This window comes from Apodemus sylvaticus, chromosome 16, assembly GCF_947179515.1.
Source record: "Apodemus sylvaticus chromosome 16, mApoSyl1.1, whole genome shotgun sequence".
In the NCBI taxonomy this organism is placed as follows: domain Eukaryota; kingdom Metazoa; phylum Chordata; class Mammalia; order Rodentia; family Muridae; genus Apodemus; species Apodemus sylvaticus.
In genome coordinates this window covers 67,720,009-67,744,354 of record NC_067487.1, presented here as the reverse complement: position 1 = coordinate 67,744,354, position 24,346 = coordinate 67,720,009, and the positions used below count along the sequence as shown (strand labels likewise).

The 24,346-nt window shown below is 40.1% G+C and overlaps 1 protein-coding gene across 1 annotated transcript in view; it reads right to left on the bottom strand.

Annotated features, from left to right (window-relative positions):
- Positions 1 to 24,346, bottom strand: part of Jmy (junction mediating and regulatory protein, p53 cofactor) — a 64,216-nt gene that overhangs the window by 29,778 nt on the left and 10,092 nt on the right. Inside the window, exons 2-4 of the mRNA XM_052159388.1 lie at positions 14,302 to 14,475; positions 4,237 to 4,387; positions 539 to 708 (exon numbers count right to left, since the gene is read on the bottom strand). Of these exons, the coding sequence (XP_052015348.1) occupies positions 539 to 708; positions 4,237 to 4,387; positions 14,302 to 14,475 (495 nt within the window). The remainder of the gene's footprint in view (positions 1 to 538; positions 709 to 4,236; positions 4,388 to 14,301; positions 14,476 to 24,346) is intronic.

The following is a 24,346-nucleotide window of genomic DNA, read 5'->3' as shown; positions in this document are numbered from 1 at the left end:
TGGGTAGTTTAAACAAACTAGCCTAAGCCAGTTGAGAGAACAAGCCAGCAACCAGGTTTCTGCTTCAAACTCCTGCCTTGATGTTCTTCAGTGTTGAGCTGTGACCTGGAAGTAAACCAAATAAACCCTTTCCTCCCCTTAGCTATTGGTCTATATTTTATCACAGCATCAGAAAGAAACTAGAACATGCTAAATAAGGTATCATAGGCGCTAGAGAGACAGGGAAACTAGATGCCTGGGTTGGTTAACCCAGCTTAATTGACAAATCCTAGGGCAGGGAAAGATCTTTTCTCAAACTGGTCATCAACTGAGGAATGACATCAAGGCCTCATGCATACACATGCAAACACATGCATCTACATCTGCACACATGTGTATACCAACACATACACAAACATCCACATAGGTGTGTATACACACACACACACACACACAAAGCACATAAAATTAACTGACAGTGTAATCAAAATCAAGAATCTTATTTATGCAAATCTTAATGTTTTACATTTTCTAAAATTTTAATGATAGCTTTCATTACCTCTTCTTTAAGTGCATGCTTCTTCTGTTCCAGACAAATCTCTTTAGCTCTCATCATCTGCAAAGTCTCTTTAGAAACTGCATACTGGAGTTTTTCCATTCGTTCAGCAGCTGCTGACCACGATGCCTTGCCAAATTTCTTCTGATCTGCTCGCATCCGATCATACACAGCTGTTAATAGTAATTTCATAGAAATATTAAGGCAGAAAACTACTAGACAATGAAGAACTATATATAAAGCCTTAGATTTCACTAACCTCCACAATAAATTATACTTAATGTCTCTATCACATAATCCAAATATCATGCTTTATCTATTATCATGTAGTGGCACATGCCTTTAATCTCAGCACTCAGGAGGCAAGTAAATCTTCAAGTCTGAGGCCAGCTTGGTCTATACTGTGAATTCTTGAACAGCCAGAGCTACATAGTGAGTGACTGTCTCAAAGAAAACAAAGAAACAACCTTCACCAAGGGGTGGGGAGACAGCTGAGGAGGGAGGCATGTCTGCTAAGGACCTGGGTTTGGTTCCCCACACCTGCACAATAGTTCATTCCAGAGAATTAGACGTCCTCTTCTGGCTTCCTCAGGATTCTGTACACATGTGGTACATATAACTCACAGACTCACATACATTAAAAATATGTATAAATTGTAAAATAAAAGAAAATTGGGGCTGGGCATGGTGAGTTACATGTGAGTGAGTTACATTGTGGTTAGTTACAGGACAGCCAGGGCTATAGAGAGACCCAATCTTAAAAAAGAACCTTAAGAAATAAATTAATCACCAAAACTAGCATTTAGGAAGTGGGTTGGGGTGAACATGATGAGTGCACATATACACAGAGATATAGCATATATGTATACGTTAGGTGAAATCTAACCCATAAATATTCAAAATGTTCACTGACCCCCTCACAATAAATTAAACTTAATGCCTTTAATGCACAGTCAAATAATATACAATTCTCTTGTTATCTTGGTGCATGCCTTTAATCCTAGCACTCATAGGGTAGAGTAGGTGAATCTACTTGAGGCCTAATGTTATTTATTCCAGACATAGAAGGACGTAATGCCATCTGGGAGTGCAGATGGAACCAGAAGCACTCAAAGCCAGCACACCCCTCTTCTCTCCCAGAAAGGAAGAGCTTCTTAGTTTGTGGTAACAGGACTGGGTCAAATGCTCATCAGTGATAGACAGCTGGTATGTTCCAACTTTAAAAAGCAGAAATGGAGAGATGGCTGAGCAATTATGAACTCCCAAACTCTTCCAGAGGACGCAAAGTCAATTAGCAGCTCAGGAGAGGAAATGCCTTGGGCTTCCATGAGCACCTGCACTCACATCCATATAACCACAGAGACACGTGCACATATAAAATAAACTCTCTGAAAAAGCCTATCACAGATAGGAGCACTAGCAGTGGTGCCTCCTGAAACTTTAAAAGAACTCCTCAGGCCAATCACACTTTAACAAATGACCGAAGCTGGAGATTAGACTAGCTCAAAGAGCAATCTGGGATACACTCACAGCATGGGATAATATCACTGTATTTTCTAAAGTGATTAATTTTTGTAGTATTTGTCTTTTACAGTATAAAATTTAGTAAGCTTTGCTTTAAATTTTTCAGAAATCCTTTATGTTAGTTTTATTTATATGTGCAGGTGTTTTGCCTAAATGCGTGTCTGTACACGGCATGTGTGCTTGATGCCCATGGAAAAGAGCACTGGATTCCCTGGAACTGGAGCTAACAGACAGTTGTGAGCCACCATGTAGGTGCTGGGAATTGATGTGGGTTCTTTGGAAGAGCAGCCAGTGCTCATTCTATCCCTAGAACTTTTCTTTAAAAAATAAATAATTTCATTAATAATTTACATACATCTTAAAAAGCAACTGTAAGTCAGTACCTTATTGTTACCTTCTCCATTCATGCTTTGCTGATGCTAAAATACAGCCAGCTATAAAACCACCTCTGGGGCTTACTTTACAAATATTGCTATTTCTTGACTTACAGTCTTCAAAAATCACCTGTTCCTGTTCTGACAGAGAAGAATTGCTTCCTTCGGAGTTCTGCTCCCTTTCCCTGGTCTCTCGGGGCTCTGCTGCTGTAGTCACTGCTACTCGTAGTGTAGTGTATTCTGAGGGAATAGCTTTTTCTGAAAGTAATGCTTGTCTTCAAAACTCAATTTTTGCCAGACCCTGAACTCATGTTAATAACATGTCTTAAGCTTGTTTTAGACTGTGTTCAATCTATTTCCCTACTGTGTGCTCAGCCTATCTAAATTTCCCTTAAGAAAACAATGAAACCACTCTTACTATACTTTGAATTTTCCATGTAGTTGTGTTGTACAATAAGCTAAATGCATAGCTTTGATCATACAGCTACATACACTGCCATGTCCTCATCCAGAATACCATATGCTGTGCTGTGGTGATTGCTGCTGAAAGAGGCAGCAGCAGGTTGACAGCAACATTAGAGAACCCTAAGGTCAGCCAGGAATGCTGGGACCAAGTGTGTATAGAGGTCAATAGCACGTCTGCAGTTCTGAGCACTCTCGGGGGTCAGCTTGAACCAGTAAAACACCTCTTGTAAATTTTTGTAGAATAGAATCCATTATTTCTTTCTCATATCATATTTTCTGTGCTCTTCAATAAATACAAAGCAAAATCCTTTGTTAGAGAAAGACAACACATTGCAAATGAAGAGAGATACAAGAAGACACGTTTCAAGTTTGCATTCACTGTTAGTCTAAATTACCACAAGAGGAAGAATCTTTTTTAACATGTACTGTGAGAACGAGTCTACTAACAAGAAAAGCTGAAGTTTTCCACTCAGCATCTCCTTGGTCCTTAATTTTAAGGTCTCAAATAAAATATCCCCATTGTCTGTTTTATATCAAAAATAATTCTGCCATTTTAAACTTTAAATTGCTATCTTTTAAAATTGTATTCAAATAGTAAAGCAACTGTAGGATGGATAAAGTAGAATGTACTGCAGGGGGACAGTCTATTGTAACTAAGATACATTTCAAAATCGAATCTGTGATGTTTAACTCTGTAAAAAATTCATTCACGTGCATATATACAGGAAATTGTTTCTATCTTGTTTTCCATTCACTGGCTTTATCCTAGATTAAATGACCTTATTGTGTCTGTTTCTGTATTTAAGAGAGCCTCAAACCTTAGAAGGCCTCCAGACCTTACCACAACTGACTGCATGGTGGAAGTACCATCCAGGCCATAAAACTCAGCACACAGACAGTACCACCTGCCAAATGAAAACAAAGACCTAATCCATCAGAGTCCATAGTTCTGAAGTCTCTAAATGTACTAACCTTGCTTCTTGGCTTCTGCAGTTCTACTTCTATGAACCCAGAAAATAGTTTTGTGCTTAAAAGCTCATCCCGAGAAAGGCTCAGATCTCAAACACCCAGTACAGTCACCAGGTGGGTAATAAACACTTAAACCTATGTCCAAGCAGTCTTGGTGGCTACCCCAAGACAGCTCTCTCCAGCTCCTTCTAAGGAACAGGCACCGTATACATATACGCCTTGGTACTGACTGAAAGGATACCTTGATTGCTAACCTTAGCTACTCTCTGTCCAATGGGGTGAAATACACTTTCCAAACTCTACACTTATTCTAAACATAAAAAACTTAAGTACTCATCTTCAAAAATGCCTAAGGAGCCTTAAGCTTACCTTTCTGAGCTTTTGCTGTTATTTCAAAATATTTGACAGTGAGATCCTGAATAGACAAAACAGCCATGTGAGCTTTCCGCTGCCAGTCGGCATCTTCTTTCTGTAGACTCTCAATTCTTCGAGGGCCCAAATAATCGTTCTCCATGGAGATCTTTAGAGAGAAAAGGGGGAAATCTTTACTCATTCCTCCAACATTTTATGTGTGTAATGTGCCAGGTACTAGTCAGACTTAGTGTTAAAATAACTCTACTTGCATCCGCTCTAGAAGAGTAGTTAGTGATTTTAAACAGCGCTGAAGACTTCTGACATGGGAATCCGTCCTTCTATTCTTCCCTTTCTACCTTCTTTCATCCTCCCATTCCCGTCCACTCCCCCTAAATAAACACAAAATGAAGCATTTGTCATATTTTAGGGTACCAATTATAAACTCTCTTTTATTTTACTGTTTTCCTAAGGTCTGGCATATAACAAGCACTCTATCCCTTTAAACTACCTATATATTAGAAAAGTCACAAACAGCAAAGGTGAAAACGAAATGAACAGAAATGGACTATATATCCATATATATAATCCTGCTTTATCATATGCAAAAGACTGATTTAAATAGATACATTTAAGCAGGGTATAGTGGCCCATGTTTGGTGCCCCAGTCCTTGGAAGGATGAAGCAAAAGGGGAGAAAGAATGTTAATAACACTGTTAAGGATGAAAAGCCAGGAGCTGGAGTGTTGGTATATGCCACTGATCCCAGCAGTCAGGAGGCAGAGTCCAGTCTGGTCTACAGGGTAAGTTTCAGGATAGCTATAGCTTCATAGAGAAACCCTGCCTCAGAAAAGGGGGAGTAGGGCTAGAGAGATGGCTCAGCAGTTAAGAGGACTGGCTAATCTTCTAGAAGACCCAGATTCAATTCCCAGCACCATGTAATTCACAACTATCTGTAACTCCAGTCCCAGGGGATCTGACACCCTCTTCTGGACTTCTGTGGGTGCCAAGCACACACAAGGTATACAGATAAACATGCAAGCAAAACACCCATGCATGTTTAAATAAACATGCACTGAACATATACTAGAAATCAATGAAAAGCAAGTAATTGTAACTCATCCATGGCACATTTTAAAATAAAATAAAAACCATCGAGTATTCCAAAAGTAAAAATAAAACAAGCCATATTCTCTAAACAGTGCAAGAAACAGAATTAACAATTTAACCAACTGAAATTTAACACCCTTACTTTGAGGAAGAATTGAACTTTAAAAATTAAAAGACCTAGGATTTTGTTTTATATGTGTTGGAATTAATTTTGTAAAGGTGGGGGCCAGAGATATAAATCTGGGCATCAGTAACACAAAGACAGCAGTGATAAAACCATTAAGGGTAAATAAGGTCATCCAAGGAACACGAACAAACACATACATAGACAGACAGACAGACAGACACACACACACACACACACAAAGAACAAGCGTGCACACACAAGAAAGTATCTTTAAGGAGTGACAGCTAGAACTATTTACACTGAGAGCTTCTTGAACTGAAGCGGGAAATGAATACCAGATATGTAATGAGAAAGCTGTGTATAAACCAATCATAAAATTCAATTCTTTTCAATATGAATGTTTACGGAGTTTCTCTTAATATAAAAATATGCTATAACAGTAGGTGGATCAAAATCATAGATAAAATAAACTTCAATTACACAATAGATTACCAAAGAAATAAAGTATATAAACACACTACTGATATCATCTTTGGGTAACACATTCTCTACAATCATTTTCTCCCTGTTGAATAACTGCATTTTCTAAGGGCCAGGGATATAAGTCCGTCTTAGAGCTCCTGCCTACATCTGCAGGACCCTGGGTTCAATCCCTAGCATTAAAACAAACAAACAAACAAACAAACAAAGAACCCCAAAACTGTAGTTTCTACCAGGCATGGCGGTTCAAGCCACACCTGTATCCTAGCACTCAGAAAGCTGAGAGGCAGGTTAGAAACTTTAGGTCAGTCTAATCTACAAGTGAGTCCTTGTCAGAAGAAAACTGAGGAAAGAAAAGAGTGAAGAGAAAAAAAGAACAGCCAAGGAAAGACCTGGACATTCTACTTTCTTCCTTGAATGAAATATACTTGACAATGGAAGTGGCATTGTTTGTCTAATAAGCAGGAAGAGACTGTTTCATCTCTTCTTTAGGCTAACAAGCTGTATCAACGGATGGGCTAAGGGCCCATTACCCAGACGTTTCTGGATTCTGCTCAAGAAACATGGAGCTCACATTTTTCTCTAAGATCAAGTAAGGTAAAATGTGACGTGCCTCCTGTGCAGTGTATAGGAGGAAGAGGAGGTGGCAAACGGTCAGAATTCAATGTCTCATCAGTAGTGGGAAATAAAACTGTGTGTGTCCTGTTGGCAGTTCTACACTCTGCCCAACAGTCAGGTAGGCCTGGCTTGGGACTGATTGGCCTCTCTGACCCCTTTCTACCTCTCTCCCCTTCCCCTTTCCCTCACATCCTCTCCATGTGTTCCTGACCAGCCTCTTCCCAATCTGTTCTCCCTCTCTCCCTCTCCCTCCCCCTCCTTCCCTCTTTCCCTCCCCTCTGTGTGTGTGTGTGTGTGTGTGTGTGTGTGTGTCCCGTTTCTTTCTCTGCCTCTACGCCCTTCTCAATTTCCCTTCCCATGCCCTCAAATAAACTCCATTCTATACTAGACCAGTCATATGGCTGGTAGGAGTGGGGGCTGAATATGGGCCCACTAAGGTACCCCTCCCCCTCTCAATGCACCATACTGCGCTCTATACAACATATCCTGGTCTTTATAAAAGACATCAAGTCGGCTGGGCGGTGGTGACGCACACCTGTAATTGCAGCACTCTGGGAGGCAGAGGCAGAGGCAGGCAGATTTCTGAGTTTTAGGCCAGCCTGGTCTACAGAGTGAGTTCCAGGACAGCCAGGGCTATACAGAGAAAAAAACAAAATCCAAAAAAAAAAAAAAAAAAAAAAAAAAGACATCAAGTCCCTTTTCTGGGATTATAAAACTGGTGTCAAGCAAATAATATAGCAAATAATATGGCAGGAATAGCACCCCAACCCCCTGACCTGCTGGGGTTCCAAGTGTGTGCTAGCATTTCTGGCTTGGCACCTCGAATTCTTGATAGTAATTCTCTTCTTGGACTCATATTTGAAAATATTAAGTATACAGTTTAAAGAAAAAGGCCCTGGGCTCCTTCTGTTCCCAGGAACCTCATGGTGGGTGGCAAGGATCTGTAACTCCAGTCCCAGGGGATCTAATGCCTTCTGATCTCTATGGGCACCAGGCACAGACGGTGCACATACATACATGTGAGCAAACACTCATATATGTAAAATACAATTAAAAAAAAAAAGCAGCCTGGCAATGGTGGCGCACGCCTTTAATCCCAGCACTTGAGAGGCAGAGGCAGGCAGATTTCTGAGTTTGAGGCCAGCCTGGTCTACAGAGTGAGTTCCAGGACAGCCAGGGCTATACAGAGAAACCCTGTCTCAAAAAACCAAACCAAACCAAACCAAACCAAACCAAACCAAACCAAACAAAAACTAAAATAAAATTAAATTAAATTAAAAATAAAATAAAATAAAATAAAAATAAAGCAAACATGGAAAGGCACATACCAGTGTACTAGATGATTCAGAGGATACAAAAATGAGTAGGGTACAGTATACTCACAAAAAATTTATAATACAAGGAAGGGAAATATATTATTGAAACAGATTTTTTTTCACAAAATTAAGAGACATAGTTCTATTATTTACTAACAAGATGTTTTGCAAATACCTTATCAAATCAACAATGCATTTAAATGATTGTGGTGTGGTGTGCCTGAAATCCCTGGTACCAGCAGAGAGAGGCCTTTCCACCTCAGCCTCCCTCATCTCCAAGTTCATCCTCCTACTATTAGGAGGATGCTAGTTTTGGAATGCTTTTCAGATACTGTTAATGGGCAGGTTGGAGGTGTCCTCCTTTCTTCTATCTGCATACCTTTGACTCTGCTGCACTGTGGGGAGGCATCATCCCAAACTTGGAGTCTTCCCTCTAACTCAATAAATGCAGTCCCTTCCCTTTGTGGTGGCTCTTTCTATAGTTGCTTCCTTAGAGGTAGCTTGCTTTCTTGCCTGCTCTACTATATACCTAGTTAATAAATCTTTCTATTGGAATGCTCACTATTGGTTTTCTAGCTTAATTTTCTGGTCAAACCCCAACAGATTTAACTATGGAATAGAATTTAATAAACACAACCTAGAATGCACAAAGTCAAAGCTCCTAGCTCAGAAACATTAAGAGAGATTATTTCCACCTGCATGAACAAACCTCCGAGCAACAGACAAAAGGAGGAGATAACCACCTAGAAAACGGAAATGCTGTTCTCTGGCTTTTGTGGGAGGAAGTTAACAATAGCAAATCAATCCCTCCACCATCTGAAATGCTGTTGGATTGGTTATGTGTCTGTCTCCGCCTTCACAAATAATATAAACACGCACCACTTTTCCTCTGCTGCTCCGTAGGCTTTTGAACTTAGCAGCTATAATGCTGCAACCAACTGCTAGAAACCTCAGCTAATCATTTTATTGTACTCAAGGCACTAAGCAACAATCTTCTCTTAACATCTTTTCCTAACTTGGAAAACTTGAAGCTGTTACAGCAGCCCTGTTCAGCTGGATTATGTGCTAAAAACAATGACAGCTCTGTTTGGAATTTCAAGGCTAGAGAGAAAACAGAGCCTGTTTTAATATTAACATGGAAAAAGGTGTGTGTCAGTTTTGGTAGCCAGCAGAGTAAAACAAACTTAGAAATATAAATTCTCTGGCATAAAACTTCTTAAGTACATCACTGCTAGGATACTACATTTTGTGAGAAGTTATTATGGTATTCCTGTGCATTGTTAAGAAAGATATTGGGAGAACCTAACTTCTGATTCCTCAGTGAAGCAAATGCCAACAGACTTGTGAATATACTTATTGATACTGTAAGTACAATGTAACGATTTTAAGCAATGGAAATGTTTGTTCAATGATAAGCAATTATCAAGAACTTTTAAAAGCCTTACTTTTATGTGTTTATTTATGCATACGTGTTTTTCTGTGTGTATGTGTTATGTATGTGTGCTAAAGTGACAGTGGAGGCCAGACGACGGCGTGGAGTCACAAATGGCTGGTTATAAGCCACCCACTATGGGCGCTGGGAACCAAATTAAGATCCTCTAGAAAAGCAGTGAGCATTCTTAATCACTAACCCATCTCTCCAGCCCATCAGAGCTTAAATCACCAGCCAAGACTGGAATGGCTATACCAGCATGCACCTGTAATCCTAGCTACTCAGGATGCCAACAAGGCAGATCCAAAGTTCAAGGCTGGATTGCGCATTGAGAGGGTTGAGGATATGGGCCAGTAACAAAGTTATCTGAGTGGCATCAAAAGACCCTGGATTTGATTCCTTGCCATATATCTCATAAAAGATTAGTACCCAAATAGGAGATGCCAATTTAAATAAAACTGGCAAAGGACCTAAGGAAACAGAACATACGGCTAATTGGCATATTGCTATATAGCTCTAATCATCAGGGAAAGTAAATCAAACCCACAACGAACTTTCTTTCTCTCCTTTCTTTCTTTCCTTTCTTTCTTTCCTTTCTTTCTTTCCTTTCTTTCCTTTCTTTCTTTCTCTTTCTTTCTTTCTCTTTCTTTCTTTCTTTCTTTCTTTCTTTCTTTCTTTCTTTCTTTCTTTCTTTCTTTCTTTCTTTCTTCCTTCCTTCCTTCCTTCCTTCTTTCTTTCTTTCTTTCTTTCTTTCTTTCTTTCTTTCTTTCTTTTTTTCTCTTTTTTTTTTTGGTTTTCTTTTTTTGGTTTTTTGGATTTTGGTTTTTTTCGAGACAGGGTTTCTCTGTATAGCCCTGGCTGTCCTAGAACTCACTCTGTAGACCAGGCTGGCCTCGAACTCAGAAATCCACCAGTCTCTGCCTTCCAGAGTGCTGGGATTACAGGCGTGCGCCACCACCACCACCTGGCCAACTTTCTTATCTTATCCCTATTTAATTGGCTATTTACAAATGCAAAAGGTCACACATACTGGAAAGGAAGTAGAGAAAGAGAAGGTTCTGTACACTGCTGTGGGAACACATTAGTGTAACTATTATGGAAGCTCCTCAGACAAGGAGAAACAGACCACAAGTCTTCCAGTCCTACATCTAGGTGCACGCACGCACAAAGGACTTGCTTGCTGTCAGTACGCTGAGATATGTGTATCCAATGTGAACTCAGCATTACTCACAATAGTGAAGAGATGGGATGAATGTGTGTGGTCATCACCAAGACAGACAAATGCCATTCAGCCTGTACTGAGGAGTAGAACAGTGCTAAGTCATGTAAAAGGGAGGGACTCGGGGCATAGGCAAGTTTTGGTTAAAGGACACAACATTTCTTTAAGGAAGACTAAGTGCAAGAGATCAATGCAACGCAGTAAAATACACTTAACAATATATAATACTCTTTAAAACATAGCAGATTCTAAGGGTTCTCACCAAAATATGGCAAATTATTTAAGTTATCCAGTTCAATTTTGCCCTTCTATGATATATAAGACATAAAACAAATGATGAATAGTTTTAACTTTAAATAAAAATAAATTATAAAGGCACTGCTAAAAGTGATTTTATTCAATATACCAATTGAGACCTTGCTACCATAGTTTAACCATGTCTCCCTAACCTCAGAGGATCATCGGTTACAAACTTGTTCCCAGGGTGGTGGGTAATGCAAGTTTGGTAAGCCCCTTAAGAAGGTGTGCCTGGTGAAAGAGTCTCCCTTCAGCTTAAGGCCTGACTGTGCCATCAATCATCTCCTCACTCCTGCACCTCTACTACTGCATGCACCAGAGCTGCCTTTCTGATGCTCTCCCCAGAGCTGGCACCTTTCCTTGGTACGGAAAAGACCCTGCCTTGAACATTTTGTTTCAGTAACTGAAAACAGACCAACATATTGACATACTATAAACATTATTAAGTCTTCTCATCTATTAATATGCTCTACACCTCTCCAGTTAGACATCCTGTAATTTTGGCAAAGCTTTGGTGCTTACTTGTTCTGAGCTACTGGGATAAGGCATTAGGCATGCTAAGACACGTGGTCTACTATAGAGTGATCTCCACATTATTTTACAATTCTTGCTTTATAGTACTTCATTTTTATTTTCACATTTTAATAATTACTGAAAGTTTTATGTACAGGAATTATTAATGAAGGTGGCATTTAAATTTTGTCAATTTTAAATTGTTCACTTCCACCCAAAGCTAACAACTGGCTATATACCAAAATTCCATTAAACTTACATATTCTTCCTAATAAGATTCCTTTTGAACATTTAAGATTCCGTTGAATTTTTAACACGATCTTTCTATTTTTTGTTTTGTTTTTGGTATAGAATAGAGTTTATTCATGGCAGAGGGAGAGAGAGAGAGAGAGAGAGAGAGAGAGAGAGAGAGAGAGAGAGAGAGAGAGAAGTGGAGGCCAGCCATGACCAAGTGGAGAGAGGGGGGAGGGGAGGAGAGCCCAAGGGGCAGAGAGGTGAGAGTGCTATGAGAGGAGAGAGCTAACTCGATCTTTCTAAGAATACTAGGCTGTACTTAACTTTTTCCAGTGTGTGTCTTATTTGTCTGCTGTATTGGTTTACTTCTGGGAGGAAAAGGGGATGGAAATGCAAACTGAGAAAGGCTCAGGGTAGATCTGCCTAGTGAGCCTCAGGACAGCCAGAACTACATAAACAAAGACCCTGTACAAAATGAAAAAGGACACACAAACACAACCTGTACTTGCTGACTTAAAAAGACATTTAGACTAAGTTTCTAACCTACACTGAAATATGTTTTTCACATAATCAAAGGTTAGTTTCACAGAATTTTTTCTAAGTTTTGTCTGTTTCCTTTCTTCTCCATCTTTTTCCTTTTTAATTTAATCCATTTTTTTAACTTGTTTTTTCTGTAGTGCTGAGCATATACTCTACCACTGTTTTTTTTCTAACACCTTCGGTGAGATGCTTCAAGAGTTATTTTAGACCTTCTCTAAGAAATGCTTAATGACAAATATTCCACAATCTGAGCTTCAGTGTCACACCTGAAGTCTTGTCCAGTGTACAGAGCAGACTCAGCTCTCCAGAGACATCAGTAAGCCCGCCTTAAGTTTAGTCCCGCCCATCCAAGGCGATCCTTTTGGAGACATAGTAACAGCAGCACTATGGACTAACCAAAACTGCTATAGAACCAGTTAGAAACGCATTTATAATGCTATCAACTCAAAACAAATCTGTTACCTATACATACAAAAACATAGCAGTAGAATAAATTTCAGCATCAGTAATAGTGCAGTAGTTAAACATACATATTGCTACTTTCCCTACTTCAAGGCTTGTGGACATCCCTACACACAATATCCATCATACCAATGGGTCAGAGTTTCTACCTCTACTTTAGGCACCAATTTATCTTATAAATTAAGATGAAATAAGATCCAGGAATTAGTGTGGTTAGGAGCTGCCTGAAATATAAATCCTAGGTTCAATTTAACTATTGTAAAAAAAAAATGTTTAAACTTTTGAAATTTTATTGCTATAGCTAGCTTAACTATAATCTTCTATTTAAGTCTCAATTCTCAATTACTGTGCTGGTTAAGTTTGATGTCAACTTGATATGAAGCCAGAGTCATTTTAGAAGAAGGAAGCTCAATTGATAAAATGCCCCCTACTAGATTATCCTGTGGGTAAGGCTTCTTGATTGACGATAGGACTCAGGCTTGGTGGGGGGCACACATCTCACTGTGAACAGTGCACCCCTTAGCCTGGTGGTCCTGGGTTCTATAAGAATGCAGGCTGAGCAAGCCATGGGGAACAAGTCAATAAGCAGAACCTCTCTATGGCCTCTGCATCAAGTCCTGCCTCCAGGTTCCTGCCCTGTGTGAGTTCCTGCCCTGACTTCAGTGATAAGACTATGATGAGGAATTGTAACCTGAAAAAGTCCTCTGCTCCCCATGTTGCTTTTAGCCATGGGACTTTATCACAGCAAAAGAAACCCTAAGACAATGCTCTTCAAAGAAACTAAAATATATCATATCCATAAGATACTATGTAATAAGCAACTGATTTTAGTTGTGCTTATTCCAAATACTTTGCAAACAATTATAATTCCTTTTTTTAAAATGTGTTCCAGCACTCTGGGAGGCAGAGGCAGGCAGATTTCTGAGTTCAAGGCCAGCCTGGTCTACAGAGTGAGTTCTAGGACAGCCAGGGCTACACAGAGAAACCCTGTCTCAAAAACAAACAAACAAACAAACAAAGAAAAAACAAAAAAACCCACCAAAAACAAAAAAATGAATTACACCAACCTACACTGATGTCTATTACAAGCTACAGACAAGGACATAAATGATCCCAGTGAGTAATCTGTGTAATAGTTCCACTTACCATATTAATCTGACACACTATGAACTCACTAACTGGATGTAGTGAATTGCTAGGAAATATGCCTGTATGCAATAAGCATTCTTAAGAAGCACAAATAATAAAACAGTAGGGGTTGATGGTGTAAGAGGTAACAGCTTAAAACAAATACAGTAAATTATCACTGTTACCTCTCACACTGCCCCCTAAGAAGAACAGAGTGATTATTGACAGTAGCTCACTCATACAGTCCACAGATTTTCTCAAGTGGATACTCCACACTCACTGTGTTAATTAACAGAATCTTAAGTAGTCAATAGTGAATTGCAAAGGTGCAACAGTCAACAGTTCAAATGGGTGGGGCGACCAGAACATCTAGTTGTTTTCTGCCTTTCAGGTTAGATTTTCAAAAAAATGTCTACAGTTGATTTCTAGAAGTTAAGTAAATTCTAATCCAGTCTTAGGTTTCTGACATATGCAAGTGCATATTTTCAAATAACTGACAATTCAACATTTTTCAAAAGTTTAAAATTACAGCAATTGAGTAGCCCAACTAGCAAGCCTCAGAACTACTAAGCAGAGTGGCTACAGTTTAGGCTTAAAAAAAAAAATACCTTGATCTGCTGTCTTCGCAGCATGGCCAGCTCTCGCATGTCTCGGAATGGCTGCAGTAAATACTGGTAGAGTTCAGTTGTTGCCTCTGCAAGGCTGCTGTAGGCTTCGTCCTCCATCTGATACAAGTCCAAAAGCTCTACCATGCTTTCTATAGTCTTGTGCTTGTCCAAGAGCTGTAAACAAGAAAGTTACAATACTAAGAAAACTAAATACAGTAACTGATAATAAATACTGTACTTGTCAGAATCAAGAAGGAAGTAAACACATAATTTCAATGTCATCACTCCTTTCTATACTTCCAGTGTCTCACTGTACAAGACCACAACCTGACTCAGAGGAAGGAATACTACCTGCCTGCCTTTAAACTGTCATCTAGTAAATGTTCTCCAATTGCATAATGACACAAAGCCAACGAATACTCTATCATTGGGCTGGTTGGTTGTTGACACAAACCTACTGGGAAGAAGAAATCTCAATGGAAGATGGCTAGCCTATGGGCATTTCTAGGGGCATTTCCTTGATTACTATCTGATGCATGAGGGCCCAGCCCACTGGAGTAGTGTCAGCTCAGGTAGCTGAGGAGAAGTTACAGAGAACTTTGGTGGCATCCTCATCCACACAGTGAATGGGAAAGCAACCTCAGCTACATAAGATCCTATCTCAAAAACTACCTACCAGCACCAGTGTGCGACAGACAGACAGACAGACAGACAGACAGACAGACACACACACACACACACACACAAACCCACTACCTCCCAAGCATGAAGACAGATCTATCAAAAAACTCTTTAAAAATGGAACAAAACTAGTATATTGAATATGGCTTTTTGTTTTTTATTTGTTTTACCACGATGAAACTATAATAACTTGAAAATTCTCAGCACGTTTATACTTCTAAAGGACCAGGTTTGATTCACAGCACCCACACGGTGGCTCAACAACTGTAACTCCAGTTAACAGGGAAGTCTACACCTCTTCTGTCCTCCAGGGCCTCTAGGCATACACACATGGTGCACAGTCATACATTCAGGAAAACACCTACACATAAAAGATTTTAAAAAGTAACTTTTTTTAAAATCTGAAAAATAAAGAACATGCTTAAAGTTATACCAAAAGGCCAGGCAGTGGTGGCGCACGCCTTTAATCCCAGCACTTGGGAGGCAGAGGCAGGCGGATTTCTGAGTTCAAGTCCAGCCTGGTCTACAGAGTGAGTTCCAGGACAGCCAGAACTACACAGAGAAACCGTCTCGAAAAAAACCTAAATAAATAAATAAATAAATAAGTAGTCTTTTAAAGAATGTGTTTCGTTGTTGAGCACACTGAGATGGCTGACTCCATGACAGGCATGCCACAGGGGCATGTGTTTACCTATATTCATAGCAGCCTTCCTTATGTGAGATATCCAGAAGCAGGAAACAAGCCAGATGTTCCACAACAGAAGAATGGATACAGAAAATGTGGTTCAGTTACACATGGAATACTATTCAGCTATTAAGAACTAGGGCATCATGAATTTTGCAGGTAAATAGATGGAAGTAGAAAATATCATCTTGAGTGAGGAAACTCAACCCAAAAGGACATGCATGGTCTGTACTCATTAATAAGTGGACACTAGCTAAAAAAGCAGAGAATACCCAAGATACAACCAAGGTCAACAAGCTAGCATGTCTCAATCACACTTGGGAAGAAGAAGAAATGGAGGAGGGAGGGGCAGAGGGAGGGAAGGACCTGGGTAGGAGAGGGGACAGGGAGAGGAAAGGAGGAACATGACCAGGTATGGGGGGCGGGGGGAGAAAGCAGTGAAGCCCTTGGGGCCAGAAGAAAGAATGGAAACAGGCAACCAAGGGACCTAGGAGGTGGGGGGACCCTCTAGAATGTACCAGAGACCTGGGAGGTGAGAGACTCTCAGGACTCAAAGAGAGGGACCTTAGATGAAGTGCCCTTGTAGAATCCATCTCCAGTACAAAGACTGAGCATCAAAGTGAAGGGATGGGGTTGCCATCCCACAGTCAAAAACTGACCCAGAATTGTTCCTGTCTAAAAGAACTTCAGGAACAGATGCGGAGAAGAGACTGAGGGAAAGGGTTCAATAACTAGCCCAACTTAGGACCCATCTCAATGGAAGGCCCCAAGGCCTGACACTATTATTGAGGCTACGGATGGTATGCTTCTACACAGGAGCCTAACATGGCTGCCCTCCAAGAGGCCCGACAAGTAGCTGAATGAGTCAGATACAGATAATTACACCCAACCAAAGGGCAGAAGCCAGGCACCCCTGTGGTTGAAGTAGGGAAAGGCTGGAAGAAATAGAAGAGGGCAGCCCCATGGGAAGACTAGCAGTCTCAACTAACCAGGACCAAAGATCTCTCAGACACGGAAGCCACTAACCAGGCAGCATACACCAGCTAATATGATGCCCTGACATATATGCAGCAGAAGACTGCCTGGTCTGGCCTCAGTGAAAGAAGATGCCATCTAACCCTCGAGAGACTTGAGGCCCCAGGGAGTGGGTAGGGGTTGGGACATCCTCTTGGGAATGGAAGGGGTAGGGGTGGGGGTAAGGAACAGTCAGAGCGCAGACCAGGAAGGAGATAAGAACTGGACTGTAAAAAAAGATCAAATATAATAATAATAATAATAACAACAACAACAACAATAATAATAATAAAGATAAAAGATAACATCCACTTGGGAAAAATGCCAGTTATTACACCTCATTTAGGCACCAAGTATCATGAACAATGAATTCAGACCTGTGAAAACTTACCATAAACATGGAACATTTATGTGATCATAACTGTCATTTTATCAGAAAGAAAAAAAACTTTTTACTACCCTGCCCCACCAAAATTCTAGGTAGCATCTGGGAATCTTAAGAAGCTGCACACTCGCCAGGCAGTGGTGGCGCACACCTTTAATCCCAGCACTCTGGGAGGCAGAGGCAGGCGGATTTCTGAGTTCAAGTCCAGCCTGGTCTACAGAGTGAGTTCCAGGACAGCCAGGGCTACACAGAGAAACCCTGTCTCAAAAAAACAAACAAACAAACAAATAAAAACCAACAACAACAAAAAAAGAATAATGGAACAGGGCTGGGTATAGTGGTACACCCCCTCAATCCCAGCACTTCCCCAGCACTTGGGAGGCAGCAGGTAGATCTCTGAGCTCGAGGCCAGCCTGGTCTACCTAGTGAGTTCTAGGACAGTCAGGGCTGCTAGAGACCCTGCCTGTTAGAGAGAGAGAGAGAGAGAGAGAGAGAGAGAGAGAGAGAGAGAGAGAGAGAGAGAGAGAGAAAATGGAATCTCAGAACATAATATCTGTAAGAGTTATAACCATTTTAAAAAATGTTTTACTGGTAAGTTCTGGAGGTTTTTTGAAAATATCAGTGTTAAAGAGGATGCAGGTAGTTAGCATGACAAGGGTCCATAATCCCTGAACCTCCTTTCTTCCCCTTTGCAGTTAGCCAACTACACCAGACTGTGAAGTCCAACTCACCAGTGGGATGAGACAGTCGTCACATCTAGATCAGGAATAAAAGATGGGAGGCCATCATAACCAAGTCAGCTGGCTCAGGGCTCACTACCCAGTTTGGGCTGACACACACATACAGATTCTTCCTAACAAAAATACATCACTGAGTGTGTTCCTTTCATCGTGCTGGCTTTGCTCTGCGCTCCTTCCCGTAAGACACAAAGGGCCTGGGGGAGTGAAAACTGGCAGAAAAACAATTTAGATGTAATTCCCCTGATCCAGCAACTATACCTTACAGATACACTTGACTTGTAACTGTTTCAGCATATAGATACAGAAAAGGTGAACACTTGCTTAGCATGCAAGAGTCTCCAGCACCACATAAAGTAGATGTAGCTGTACATGCCAGGAACCTTTAACCCTCAGGAGGTAGACAGGAGATCGATTCAAGGTCATCTTACATATGGATTTTGATGCCAACCTAAGCTATGAGACCTTGTCTCAAAACTTTTAATCTATAAATCAAAACAAATCCACTCAATGGGGTATTATATAACTATTAAAAGAACTACAGCTTGTTATAACAGAAAGAATATATGGATTAGTGTAGTAGAGAAGGTTCTAAGATCTTGGTAACTATTTGAAAGAAGAGACTCCTATAAGGGTGCCTCCAAGGAACTGAACAGACAGAAGAATGGGAGATGGAAATGAGAGTGGGTGTTTTATTCATATATTTTAAAAAAAATCAGCCAAATATGTATGTGGGAGGGTAGGGGGCAGGAAGTGGCCTCCTGTTAAGCCAGGGTTCTACTACGTAGACCAGACTAACCTTGAACTCAACTCCTCCTGTTTCAATTTTTTGGGTTACAGAATTACAGGTATACACTACTATATCCACTGTATAGATTTCTAATAAGGTTTTGTAAACATTCCTTCTCCACTTCCCAAAGGAATTCTAACTTACAAAAAGCAGGAAATGGGAGAAGGGTGACTAAATCATCCCTTCACCACAATATCCAAAACTGTTTACGCCTTTCCCAAGGGATGAGGCATGCTAGTCTAAAAATGATACATGCCTCTCTTCTTCCTGGGTCCTCCTGACTTCTCCAAAGTGGCAAAGTCAAGTATAGATTTGTCTCTATTTAGCAGCCTATGTAACACTGAGGTAATGAAAGAATATCTCCTCCTACAGTGGAGATGACTGATTAGTTTACCATTGAGCTCTCCTCAGATGCCAGCAGTGTTCTAACTTGAGGCAAGAATGTCTCCCTTCAGTGTGGCCTACCACTCTAAAGCATGCTGGAGGCTACACCAGAACAAAGCAATGAAAGCAGTTAGGAAGGGTCAGACTGGGGGAAGGGGGAGTCTAAATTTTTAATCGAAGCTTTTCATTTATACCTTTTAAAGGCAATAAATTCTTGAAAGAAAACGTACATACATGAACCTTATCTTTAATTCTACTTGAAAATGAAACACTTTGTTTACAATGAAAGATTAAACAAGTTTCACAAACAACAAAATAATTAAAGAAATGAAGAAGAAGAAGAAGAAGAAGAAGAAGAAGAAGAAGAAGAAGAAGAAGAAGAAGAAGAAGAAGAAGAAGAAGAAGAAGAAGAAGAAAAAAAAAGAATGGCAGTAACATCTCCAAATAACAAAGGTCTCTCTCCCTAGTATCCTCAGGGACATCACTCACATGGTGTCCAACAAGTCAAGGTTATAAAACTTAAGATTCGGAATTAGCTTGAGCTAGGCTTTCAAGAACACGAAAGGCGAATGAAGTACAAACAGCTGTAGATACTATTTTTTTGCCAAAATAAAAACATCAAGTGACTATATGCTTATTAGTTTATAATAAGCTTCACAGATATATGCAAGAACTGGGGTAGAAATGTTTTCAAATATTAAAAGACTTATCCAGTATTTCCAACATGTCTTTTACTCTAACAGAGCAGTACTCAACTATGCAGCAACTGAACTTAATACTCCTACAGAGTGTCTTGCAGGGCATCTCATCTAACAATACTAATTTATTAATCTGTCTTTGCTATAAAGTTTCACGTTTTCCAACATTAGATTACTTTAAGAGCAATGATAACTTTTCATTTCAGTTATTCTATCTTATCTAAATAAACTGAAAATAATCTTAAAATAAATGAAATGTACTTAAGATTACAATGTACTCAACAGACTTTAAATTGTCTCCTGTAATCCATGAAAATGGAATTTAATATGGACTGGCACAGGGGTGTTTCACTATCTACCTAGCATGGGGAAGGGTGACCAAAAGAAAGAGGAAGGGTGACTAAAAGAAAGAGGAAGAGAGACAATCACTATTTCAAAAAAGTTCAGAGAATAAAGCAACTGTACTTTGGACATTCACAGGTTATAAGCTGTGAAATGTACAGAATACCATAAGTAATACAGGAGTAGAAAGAAACTAGACAGCTAGATTGTTTAGGATTGAGGCTGTTACAGAAGAACAGGACATTTAAAATGTGAGAAGTCTCTAAATGAGGACGGTGCGTGCTTGACAAGTCTGAGAGCAGTCCCTGACACACTAAGAATGCAGATGTACCTGAATGTAAAACATCCCTGCAAAGTATCTGCAAGGGCCCAAGACCAATGAGCACAGACAGCATAAGCAGTGACAGAAATGGTACACAGAGAAGCAGGGGTATGGAAAGTAAAGTTCTGTATTATTTCTACTTCAAGATCTGACACAGAGATTGCCAGAAAGCACGGTCAACTTTCCTAGAGGACTCCAGCACCAGCCACAGTTCAAAACTATCTACGTCTGTAACTCCAGTCCCAGGGGATTTAATACTCTCTTCACAGGCACTGCACACACATGGATTACAGACATACATGCAGGCTCAACACCTATACACATAATAAATACAAAGTTTTTTTTTTTTAATAAAGCTCTTTTGCCCTTTTAGGGAATTATTTTGCAAACATAGAAACATGAAGTAAAGATTTATTAAGCATTACATGTAACTACCTAAGCCTAATAAGTAATACAAATGTGTGTGTGCATAGCCTTGTTTACACAACTTAGATAAACACTTTATTACCTGTATTTCCAACCCTTCTTTTCCAAATGCTAGGCTTCTGAACCCAGGGCTTTCTGGATGGGGAACAGGTATTCTGCCAAATGAGACACATAGCTCCTTTTTCCACTCTTTTAGACTATAACTGACTAACCTGATATTATATAGACAGATACTCCGGTCTTTCCCCCAAGAGTGTTGGGATTAACTGGGAACCATCATGTCTGTTTCCCCACCCCAACACATACACACACACTTTGTTCTGCCATGAAGTCTTTGTTACTTGAACTCCTGTAGCTCAGGTAGGGACTGAACTTGGCCACTCTATTTCAGCTTCCTAAGCAGGTAGGATTACAGGCTGGACCAGACCCTACTACATAGCCTTTTCATTTGCTTCCACCTCAGTGTGATACTGGTAAAGAATGGGTTCTTAACTACTTTAAATCTAAAACAAAAATATGCTTAATGAAAAATGCCTCCTCTAACACAAGGACACAGTTTTCTTTAGTTTCTTAACAAGTAATGAAGTACTTTTTCAGCTGAACTCACAGACCTAGTGGGCAGAAGAGTGGATGGGTTATTACTAAAAGGAGGAGTAGAGGTAAAGGTGAGGACAGGGATAAACTGTTAAGTGGGTACAAAGTCATAGAAGAATAATTAGGGGTTCTATTACATAGATCATTATAGTTACTATTGTTCATATAATCCAAAATAACAAATATTTAAAAGAACTAAATGTGAAATGAGAACCTGATTAAATCAATATATAATATACAAATGTACTAAACTATCATTTAGTGCCCTACAAACATAATTATTTTCAAGGGTCCCTAAAATCTATAGCAAAAGAAAAAAAGTACCTCTTTTCTTCAGGAATGGGTGTTAGAATTATCTAACTCCACATGAGATACACTGTCACTGTGATAGCAAGCTGGCACAGACAGTAACAACCCACAGTGTGCCCCATGTGGACACACAGTCCCCAGGCCATCATGCCCTAAGTCTTCCTACTCGTCACCGACTCACACACAACTTCTAATCCTGCAAGACCCATTCATCAATTCCAGCCTCCCAGGGACAGAGGCTTTCACAGTGCCTCTTCTGTTTATATACACAAGTGCTCATTGTCTTACAACTGCTTACTACATTCCATGAAGTGATATGTTATGCAGGCATGTAACTTAGACTCAAAAGACCACAGCATGTAGCTTAGGTATATAGTGTCATAATACCTACATTTATATAAGGACATTGTATGAAACTGACTTATACCACATAAATCTTCTACTTCTCAAAAAGGAATAAATCCTTTCAAAGAAATTGACATATAAAATATCTCTTCATAAGAATAAAACCCTGGCATGCTGGGAAAATGTCTCAGTCAGTAAAATGCTTCGGGAGCTCAGATACCTAACGCCCATATATAAAGCCAGATAAAAAGCTTGTGCACAGCGGCCTGCACCTATGAGCCCAATGCTGGGGAGGCAAAGACAAGCTCCTGAAGGTCAAATGGAAACCACAGCTCAACAGAGATCTATGTCACAAGTAGGGTGAGGAGCAACTGAGGACCTATCTGACCTCCATGAGCATGTACACACATACACACATGGTGAAAACTGACTGATAAAAACTGGGCTGCGCATGATGGAGCAGGTCTACACTATCAGCACTAAAGAGACAAGAGGACCAGAAATTCGAGGTCACTGTTGGCTACAAAGTCAAGCTACCTCCTGGCTACATGAGATCCTGCATCTAAATAAAATAAAACTCAACTCTTTTGAAAGGCATATTAATAAAGTAAAGGTAGAAGGAGGTAAATTGCAGGCTATAGAGAGAATAAAGGCAGGAAATAGGAGGTGGGACATCCAGGAGGCAGAAGGGATTCTGGGAGAGTTCCAGGCAGGATTCACCTGGGAAGATCTGATGAGAACAGAGGCATGGCACCTGAGCACAGTACCAGCCACATGGCAGAATGTGGACTAGAATAGGTTATTTTAAGTTATGATTTAGTCAGAGAAGAGCCTAGCTATATGGTCAAGGTATTTGTAAATATATTTTGAATCTGAGTCTTATTTCTGGGAGCACAGAGAAAGCACGCCCTAACTTTTACAGAATACCCTAACTTTTACAAGAGGCAGTTCTTAACTATCAGACATGTCATACTCTATAAAGGCGCATAAGAATTCTTTCAAAAAAATATTTTCAGTGGCAGTTGAACTCTTGACTCAACAATCCATGACTACCCAAGACTGAGGTAAAGATATGGAAATACAATTTAAAAAAAAAAAATCAACATTTTGAAAGAGCAAGTATTAAAATAATGATCAAAAGTAGAAAGGAGAAAAATTAGAAATAATGAACAGAAGAGTATAATGCATTGGTTGTCACCCTTCCTAACGCAGCGACCTTTTAAAACAGTTCCTCATGCAGTGGTGACTCCAACCAGAACTATTTTCGTTGCTACTTCATAACTGTAAATTTGATGCTGTTATGAATTGCGATGTAAATATTCCATATGCAACCACCAAAAGGCTGATAACTATGAATGTGATAGTCGCATATGCTTGGTCCAGGGAGTGGAGGTGTGGCCTTGTTGGAGGAGGTGTGTCACTGGGGCATGGGCTTTAATGCCCTCATCCTAGCTGCCTGAAGTTGGTATTTTCCTAGCAGCCTCCAGATGAAGATGTAGAACTCTCAGCTCCTCCTGCACCATGCCTGCCTGGATGCTGCCATGCTCCCACCTTGATGATAATGGACTGAACCTCTGAATCTGTAAGCCAGTCCCAATTAAATGTTGTTCTTATAAGAGTTACCTTGGCCATGGTGTCTGTTCACAGCAGAGAACCCCTAACTAAGACACAGAGTATAATATGTAGTAAAGCTTAAGGGGCTACACCTTTTTTTTCTTTCTTTTTTCTCCCTACCACGTCCTAAGACAGGGTTTCTCTGTGTAGCCCTGGCTGTCCTGGAACTCACTCTGCAGACCTGCTGATCAGCTACCTCTCCAGCAGCACCATGCTTCCCACTGTAACAAGAAGTTTCAGACTAAACCTCTCGAACTGTAAGCCACCCACCCACCCCAACTAAATACTTTAGCTTTATAACAGTTGCCCTGGCCATGGTGTCTCTTCATAGCAATAGAACATTAACTAAGACAACCAGACCGGACAATACAATAAGACTGTCTCAAAAACTAAAAACCCAAACAAAGAAAGGGACACCAGTTAGAAGCAGGGTACAGAACTCTGGGGTATGGGTGAGGAGAATCAAAACTATAATTAACTGTACCAAAAGGACCACAATATCCTGCACATCAACCAAAACAATCAGATCCATTTGTAGCAGTAGCATATCTCGGGAGAGCTGAAGGAGTGTCTGATGATGCACAAAGCCAAGACCAATCTGCTAGTCTTATTTGGACATTGTATCAGTTTGGGAATGTTTTACCTTTGTGGGGCCAGCTTCCATCATCACAAACATGGATGTAATTGCCAACCTGGTTTTTAGTAGAAATTGGTTTGGA